The sequence below is a fragment of the Phaseolus vulgaris genome, chromosome 3, assembly GCF_000499845.2.
Source record: "Phaseolus vulgaris cultivar G19833 chromosome 3, P. vulgaris v2.0, whole genome shotgun sequence".
Taxonomy (NCBI): domain Eukaryota; kingdom Viridiplantae; phylum Streptophyta; class Magnoliopsida; order Fabales; family Fabaceae; genus Phaseolus; species Phaseolus vulgaris.
This window is the reverse complement of record NC_023757.2, coordinates 13,551,306-13,560,395: the sequence shown is the minus strand read 5'-3', so window position 1 is coordinate 13,560,395 and position 9,090 is coordinate 13,551,306. Positions and strand designations below refer to the sequence as shown.

The 9,090-nt window shown below is 35.2% G+C and overlaps 2 protein-coding genes across 2 annotated transcripts; one reads left to right on the top strand and one right to left on the bottom strand.

The window, feature by feature from the left end:
• Window positions 1-1,519: 1,519 nt before the first annotated feature.
• LOC137806736 (uncharacterized) lies at window positions 1,520-2,801 on the top strand. The gene has a single exon (XM_068606994.1). The coding sequence runs from the start codon at window positions 1,625-1,627 to the stop codon at window positions 2,516-2,518; it is 894 nt and encodes a 297-aa protein (XP_068463095.1). The 5' UTR covers window positions 1,520-1,624; the 3' UTR covers window positions 2,519-2,801.
• A 4,255-nt stretch (window positions 2,802-7,056) lies between these two features.
• Window positions 7,057-7,557, bottom strand: LOC137839144 (protein MAIN-LIKE 1-like). Its single transcript, XM_068648270.1, has one exon. It carries the CDS (start codon window positions 7,555-7,557, stop codon window positions 7,057-7,059), a length of 501 nt encoding a protein of 166 aa, XP_068504371.1.
• Between the last annotated feature and the right edge of the window lie 1,533 nt (window positions 7,558-9,090).

Here is a 9,090-nt window from a genome sequence, read left to right as displayed (position 1 = left end):
ATTGCTTCTGGAATTCAGATTCAACCTTTTTTTCTCTATTTTAATATATTTATAATATATTCATGTTATATACAAAAATATTTGATTGTATAAAAAAAATGTAGATATTATTTTATAAAATTGAGTTAAGTTTAAAGTTTATTTTTTTTAAAAGTATTTTTTTATCAAAATATCATAATAAAATGAAAGAGGATAAATTTCTATTAACAAAGTTTGTAACTGTAAAATTAGTTTTCACATCTAATTTTACATAATACACTTAACCAAATTCACTTTAGACTGAAGATATAGTGAAATTCATAACGATAATACAAGAAAATAAAAATAATTATATATTTGTCAAGAAAGATCAAATATTTGTCAACAAAATGTAACTTATTAATTATATATATAATATTTATAAGTTTGATATAATATAAAGATGTTAATAAAATCATTTTTTTACAAGTTTTGTTATACGTATTTTTATTATAATTTAAGCAAGTTTATAAAACATTGTGATGTCTTTTTCAAAACATGAGAATTAACCTATATAATTTTGTATAACAAAATAAATAAAAAAAGAACATATAGAAACGCTTATCAATAATTCTATATATTGTTAGAGAGTAGATTTTCTTGTTCTAAAATAGTTTAAAAAGTTGACATAACCATATTAAAAATATCATTTTCTTCATGAATTATTTCTGATTTTATCCAATATGATTTAAAAAATAATGTCACTTTTTAGTTTTAAAATGTTTTATACATAATCGTATTAATCCATCGTTATTAGATTCTCATGGGGGCATAATTTCATTTGTTGAAATTGTAAATGTTAAGAAGGTGCAACGCACCATAACTTTTCCTATTCTAAAGTGCACAGTGTGAGTAAAATTCTTGCTAAAATTATATTAATTCCAAACACGGTTTCTAAAACTATAAGTAGAATTTTTTAGTATTTTAGTTAAAATGGAAAAAAAAAACCTTCAAATTTTAAAATTTATTTGATAAGTTCACTTCTTTCAATATATATATATATATAATAAAGTTCTTAATCACACACACACATATATATATATATATATATATATATATATATATGAGAGATAAAATATTAGTGGAGGTTTTAAGAAAAGAGAAAAGATAATGTTATGTCACATCCTGAAATAAGCACAGTAGAAGCAGATGAGAGTGGGGTAGGTGCGTGCCCCCAAAGCTTTAGCATAACTATGGTTCACTTGTTTTATTAAATACATATTAATTATCCTCTTTCCAACCAATTATTATATGCCAAATGGCATGCTTTTATGTCATACATGGCCTTGCCTGCACCCAAAATAGCCCTAACCTTCTAAGCCTATTTAACTCATTCCATATTATTTATTTTATTTTTTACACATCATCTCATTTATAAATTTATTTCAAAAATATTAAATAAGGGATTTTACATCATGTTAATGTATTTTTTATAAGTGATTTTATTTTTTATTAAAAAGAATAGAATTTAAGGAGTTTGCATAGTAAAAACAATTGAAAACACTTTCCTTTCTCTCAGCACATTCACATCCCACACACCAACTCTTCAAAAGCCGATATATTGGTAACAGCTTCACCACCTTCACATCTCACTCTCCGAATCTCCATGGACACCAAAAAACCCTACTCACCCGGAAGAACCAGAACCAGAACCAGCCCTTGTGCCTCGCCAGAATTCGAGTTCTGGATGGTTCGAAACCCCTCTTTCCCACAACCTCACATTCTCTCCGCAGATCAACTCTTCGTCAACGGGGTCCTCCTTCCTCTCCACCTCCTGAACAAACCCCACCAACCCCACTACCCACCCGACCCGGAACCGTCCCCGCCTCTAACCGACTCCACTTCCACTTCCGCCGCCACTGCCACCGCGTCCAAGCGCTGGAAAGACATTTTCAAGAAGAAAAACGCAGAAAGCAGCACCGACGCTAAGAAGAAAGAGAAAAAAAACGGCGTCGCCTCTTCAGCGGAGCTCAACATCAACATATGGCCATTCTCCCGGAGCAGGTCCGCGGGCAACGCGGGCACCCGACCCAAAATATTCGCTCCGGCGACCCGCAAAGCGAACAGCGCGCCGTGCTCGCGGAGCAATTCGGCAGGAGAGTCCAAGTCAAGGAAGTGGCCCAGCAGCCCGGGCCGGAGCGGAGTCCATCTAGGAAGGAGCAGCCCAGTCTGGCAGGTCCGCCGGGCGAAGAATCCAGAAGCTTGGCCTCTCAACCACGACATGAAACCGAAAAGTCGCCGGAGCAAACTGAGCGGCGGCTCGGGCAACCCAGAAACAAAGGTTTTGAATTTGAATGTCCCAATGTGCATCGGTTACCGACATGACTTGACCTGTAGAAGTGACGAGAATAGTGGCATTGGAGTCAGAGGCGGTTCTGATAACATCCCTCGCAGTGACAGTAACAGTGGGAACAGTAACCCAGCTCATGGCAATGTAGGGGGTAAGCTTTTTAACCTGCGCAGCCTCTTCAGCAAGAAAAGCGTTGTAGCCTCTCACTAGTTCTTCTCATTTTCCTTCTATTCTTCATTTTTTCTGGCTTCCACCGTATATACATGGTGATATAATATGTGAATTATTTATTATTTAGTTTACCACTGGTGCTGTGCTAAGTTTAGTTTAGGAGGAGGCTATGTTTGTGTGTAACTGAAAAAGGTGTACCTGTTTGTGGCTACAACTTAGGATTTAAGAGTAGATTGGTTAGTGTGGTAGCGTGATGAAATGCCATTGTTTTGTTCTGTTCCTCCAATGCTTTATCAGAATGTATTTATAATTGTTTTTCTGACTTTTCCCTACTCGCTATCTGCAAGTGGGGCTATGCCTCCCTCCTTTCTCCTTTCTGCCTGCTTATATTTTTTTTAAAACAAAATTTCCAATTTGTCTTTTTCCTTCTGCTTTTGTGGTCAGAACTCAGCAGAGGATTTGGTTTTCCAAAACTGAGAGAGCAGAGTATATTCCAATGCTCACTGCTCCACGCCTCTTTATTTTTAATTTTAGTAACACTTATTGCATTAATACAAGCGTTGCAGCGTCTAAAAGTACTTCTCAATGCTCTCTAAACTTAATTTTGAATGATAAGTAAAGAAGCAAAGTTTATGTATTATTTTCCAACCCCTTGCTAATGATGGCTTAATTTCTCTTGGTAATTATGATGAGATGGTATTGTGTTTACTTGATTTATAGAAACTTTATTGCATTTCAGTTTTTGATTTTAAGTACAAAAATATACTCTGGGTGCAACACCAGGACTTCACCTCAATCCAAAACATAAACTTAGATTGCGTTAAATATCCCCTAATTAAACACATAGTACAATTAATTTGAGATCAAGTTTCAATCAATAAATTTCAAACTCCTTTTAAGTCATTTTGGTAATCTCGGACTTGTCACATAACATGTAAAATCGAAAGTCATGTAACTATTATGATCTCAATATTAAGGCTTTCAGAATTTTAATTATATAAGTCAATCCCTAGTCTATTAGATCGAGTATTTTCTTATTATAGAGAATTATTAATTTAAAATGTGTACACTACTAATCAATCAAATATTTTTTATAATGAAAATTTAAAATGACTATTATAAAATGTAATAAACTTACTATACATAATCATCTGTCATTAAATAAAAGTATAAAAAGGTTAACAATAATTAGTTTATATACTATTAATTAAAAAGGATAGTTATCGGTTTGAACAAGTTGCACTACATGTACAAAGTTTATCACTTGAATCGTATTCAGTTATAACTATTTAATAAATTAATATTATACAATAGAATAAAAGAGAACAAAAAGATAAAGGATATGAGAATTTTATATAAATAGAATATTTTTATAATATGTAAAATGAAAATTTTAATATCTCTTTAAAATATTTTAGTTTTAATAACTTAATCTATTTGAACAGTAATGATAATTACAGTTGAGAATATTTTAAATCATTTAAATTTTGAAATGCTCTATTTTCATAATAAAATGTGGTATCCCGATATGTTTATAAAAAGTTCAAGGAGTTCTAACTTCAAAGTACGTTTTCATTTGGAGTTTTTCTTTCTGCAGACCATCATTCTTTTCCTACACCCCATCAAAAATGTTAAATGACGAAAATGATCTTGGAAAGTTTTTTCTGAGGAAAGAATGTTGGATTACGGAACACCCATTCTGGAATGGATTTCTTCATTTCCGAAAACACCATTCTGAAAAAATAACTTTTCATTCTAGAGCACCACATTCCATAATGTATTTTTTCCCTTACAAATTTTTACTTTTGGAATTCATTTTCCCATTCTAGAATTCATTTCCATAATCCCATTTTCAAAAACACCCACGTTACCATATCCAACTCAAAAGAGTACAGTTCGTCTCATATTTTACCTCAAACCACCAACAAAACCTTCTTAACACACCAGGAGCTCCATCGTACCTTTTTTGAGCTCAATCTTTGTTGCAGTAATCTCTACAATCCCATCTCTGACCCACACACTTCCATGGAAGCTACATTTTGAAATAAAATGCGAAAGACAATTTTAGGATTTCAAAAAGGATGGGGTGCAGGAAGAAGAATGATGGGTGCAGGAAGAAATATCCTTTTATTTGTCTAAAAGCATAATCCAGTCTTTAAGCCCAATTGTGGATCCTTGCAAGAAGACAAAAGTTAGGCAATTGTTTCCCGCACCCAATCAATTTTGACTCACACCCTACGAAAATTTTAAAACCCCATTCTACCATTTTCACACATTTGCTTATGGATTTCAATATCCGGAAGTCATTTTTATACATTCTTGATTTTGAAATTTGGAAATCATTTTCATATTTCATTTAAGCTTCCGAATGGTCATATCCAAAAGTGAATAATGAGTTCCGAATTTTCATATCCAGTATGGTGTGTTGTAAATGGTGCTGAGGATTGAGATCTGGAACTCATTTATGTTTGCTTACGGATCTTGATATCCAGAAGGTCATTTATGTTGTCCAAATAAGCTTCAAAATGGTAAAATCTGGAAGTGACATATTAGTTCCAGATTTGTATATTCAGAACTTCGTAATTTGACTTACAGATATAAATATCCAAAAGACAAAAAATTACAATCATTAAGGACAAAATGAGCATTTCACGTAAGTGTGTTGGGTGCAAGTCATAAATGATATGGTGCAGGGAGAATCAGCCCAAAAGTTATTATCACAATACATGTTGGGGCATGTTGCTTTCGCACTCCTTGCTATTCCCACACCCCCCATTTTCACAAAACATAATTTTTGCAAGAGCATGTTTCACGTATGTACAATACACTTTTTTGTTATATTGTCAAGGTACAGTGTCCGACTTTCCCATTATTTGTGTATTTATGACTCACACTCCTACCTTCAATTATAAGTTTTTTTTTCTGTATTTAATACAACACAACATAAACACATTTTTATTGTGTAATTTAGTAGGAATAAAAAAGACATATTTTTATTATGTATTTAAGTTGTTTTTTATTTTATTTAAAATTAATAATATCCAATTTGTGATTAATTTAAATACTAATTAATTTTCGGTATTAACTTTTTATTTATTTTAAATAATTCAATAAAAAAAGTGAACATTATCCCATAAAATAAGGTAATTGCTTTTTGCACCCGATCAATTTTGACTGGCACCCGACGAAATTTTTAAAATTTCATTGTGTCCTTCTCTTCTTCACTTTGAAAAATAGTGAATGGTGAGGTGCAGAGGAACTTGATTTTCTGTTGGTGATGCTTTGAGCTGCAAAAGAGGTGGTTTTAATGGGGTTGTGCACAAACGTTTTCACTCTAAGGTGCGGTTGCCAAGGTAATGAGGTAAGAACACATTTGAAGTTGTTTTTCGCGTTTCGTTCGAACTGAGCAGGTCCTAGATATCATCATCCAGAAGCCTGGTTTTTGCATTTCGGATGTAGGCACCCGGAAGCAGTTATAACAAATTTTGGATATAGAAATCCGTAAGAATTCAACATTTGTTTTTGTAGCTTCTGAACGCCCAGGTTCATAGGTGAAAAGTGGCTTACGGATATGATTAGTCGAAATTATGTTATGCATTTCGGATATACATATCCAAAATGGTTAAATGGTTTCTGGATTTTTGGATGCAGAATGATTGTTTTTGCCTTATGGATTTATTTATCCGGAAGCTAAGTGTTATTTTTTTTTCCAACAGTCCAATGGTTACATGAGACTCATACATGGGAATTATAGGGGAGATTGATGTGTGGGATGTATTAGATGATGTTGATATGGAGCAGTCAATAAGTTATAATGCGTTAGATAATGAACATAGGGCATATGAATGTAGTGAGACATTTACTACAAATGAGGTAGGTCAATGTCAGGGTTGTGAATGTTTTTTTTTTTTTATGAATGATTTTAAAATTTGGCATATGTTATTGTAGGTATTTCGTGATCGAGATGAGCTGTTAGAGTGGGCAAGAAGTGTTGGTTATAGTTATGGGTTTATTATTGTTATATTAAGGTCGGATACATGGACGAGACAACGGGGAAGGATGACCTACGTATTGTTAGGTTGTGAGAGATGAGGTAAATACAAACAGTATAAAAAAAGATGTAGATATCAGTCGAACGGGAAGTAGGAAGTGTGAGTGTCCTTTCAGATTGCGAGGCAAACCAGTCAAAGGTGGTCAATGGTGGATGGTTGAATTAATTTGTGGTTCTCACAATCATGATTTGGCAGAGACAATGGTGGGTCAGCCGTATGTTGGAAGGTCAAGTGTAGACAATGATGTGACTCCTGAGGATGAGTTGGCACTGCTCCGTGGCCACGTGCATCTGAGGGTACCAGTACAGGACGCTCATCCTCCTCCGTATTAATCACATATGGATGTAATACAGATCTAAACTAAGATATGTACTCTTCAATGCAAGCGTCAGGATAAAATGTTATGGCCATATCATATATGACATAATCATTGAAATATAACCATCGACGGTCCATTTCATTTGTATCCAGATCACCATGTTTAAGTACAGATGGGTTGCGAGGGATGATCTGTGTATATCCATACTAACGCAACACACGTTTTGGCATGTGCAATTGTGTCCAATTTCCAAGCCTCAAATAACCATAGAATAAGGAAATCCACTTGAATGGACGTTCTTCCATGTGCTCGTCGTATGGACAAAACTGAATGGAAGCTAGTGTCAATGTATCTAACTGCGATCGAACAACAACAATTGAAGTAACTTTTCCTGCATCATACATCTTACACCAAGGTTGGTCTTCATAATACAGTGCTTGCATACGTCTCATCCCTATAGACGGGAAGTTCTCATAAATCCACTCCTGCAACAATGTCGCATAACCAGCTAGTTGTTTAGTGTTTGTATAACTACAATCTCCTAGTTGCTCATACATTTGAGTTGATGTAGCCGACGCCCAAGAATATCCCCCGGTCAGCCTCAAATCAACAAAAAACCCAAGATAAAACAGACTAACTGATGTAGCACTCTTGTCGGCAAAGATAATGCAACCGACAAGGTCAAGTAAGTAAGCTCTGGCAGCCATAGTCCACTGCCTCCTTGAGCATGCGTCTTCGTACACATCTCTTAACCAACTCAGGCGCACATGAGCTCCCTAGCAGTGTCTTGTTTCTTCATATGCAACTCCAAGGTCAACACGGAGGGATTCTACCAATAAATCATTCGTTGAATCTGCATCTAAGGTTTTCTGCGTGTAAAAATGACCGACAATGGGTAAATGTAACAAATTTAACACATCATCAAGAGTGATGGTCATCTCCCCAACCGATAAATGAAAGTTGTTTGTCTCTACATGACACCTCTCTACAAAAGCACACAGCAGCCCTGAGTCTAAATTCTCATAACTAGCATGAAGCAAACCACCTAAGCCTGACATTTCTGCAACAGCCTGTATGCGCTCATGAGGTGCTCCTAACTTATTTATCTTCCTTTCATGTGAAACAACCTTCAGCTCACCACGATCCTATAATAACCAACATATATCATCAATAAATACATACATACCAAATACAATAAATTAATTTTTCATTACTTACCAAACCATCCCACAACTGTCTGTGATGGAAGAGGCCCAAACTCAGACCCTAGTTCAAGCCCAACAACTAGGTCCATGACAAAGAGGATTCAAGAAGATTGGGACTCTGCTACTGATGGCAGAGAAATGTTTCTTTATATGTTCAAAGAGGACCATAAGAAGTAAAGCCCAAGCCATGAGAGCTAGTTTCTTTATTTGTAATTTTGATAGAATAGGGTTCCTTTAGCATAATGGGGGGGTGCCTATCATTATAGCTTGAGTAAAACCTTTTAGGGTAAGAAGTTAACCTAACTTCTAGAAGTTTACTCCTAGGGTGAGGCATTGACTTTAGTCAAAACCCTAGTAGTCGCTTTTTTGTGTATTCCCATTCCTACCCTTGCTCCTTGTTCTCCAAGGCACTTGCACCTATATAATGGGGTGCTTGGCTCATGTTTTGTAAGATCAATTTTATGAGTAAAATGCTGTCAAATATTGCAAGCTTCTACTCCATTGTCTAGTCTCGCTAGGTTAGACATTTTGATCTTCACTTCCACCTTTCTCCAAGTGATATGGCCCAACCAATCACTCTCAATACCTTTCATGCACCTACAAACCCATAGCTCTATATGAGCCCTCCTTGATCCATCACATCCATTGCTTCCGCCACCCTTTTCAAATCTCCAAGAAGAACAACCAATCATTTGGTATCAACCCATCAGTCTGGCTACATGATGTTCATAATTAATGAGTAACGACTTATCCATTGGCCCTCCTGGATAGCCTTCATCATCAATTTCAACTTCTTCTTGTTCAATATAATCTTCAAAGTGTTCATTTGGAACTGAAGTACTAGGACCACCCCATCTTCTTCTCACCGATGCAGTTGGTCGCACACGGTCCAAATTAGAGCTTCATTCACCTCTAGTCCTCACCATCTTACTTTTCATAAAGTAACATTCAATCCAAAATTATAATGGAACACAGATAGTATAAAGGAACAAATCAAAAATACCATATTGCCAAGTGCCCTAACTACCTATCCCA

What these genes read in the sequence shown, in the direction of transcription:
- LOC137839144 (XM_068648270.1), bottom strand. Translation starts at nt 7,557, where the DNA reads ATGGCTGCCAGAGCTTACTTACTTGACCTTGTCGGTTGCATTATCTTT.
- LOC137806736 (XM_068606994.1), top strand. Translation starts at nt 1,625, where the DNA reads ATGGACACCAAAAAACCCTACTCACCCGGAAGAACCAGAACCAGAACC.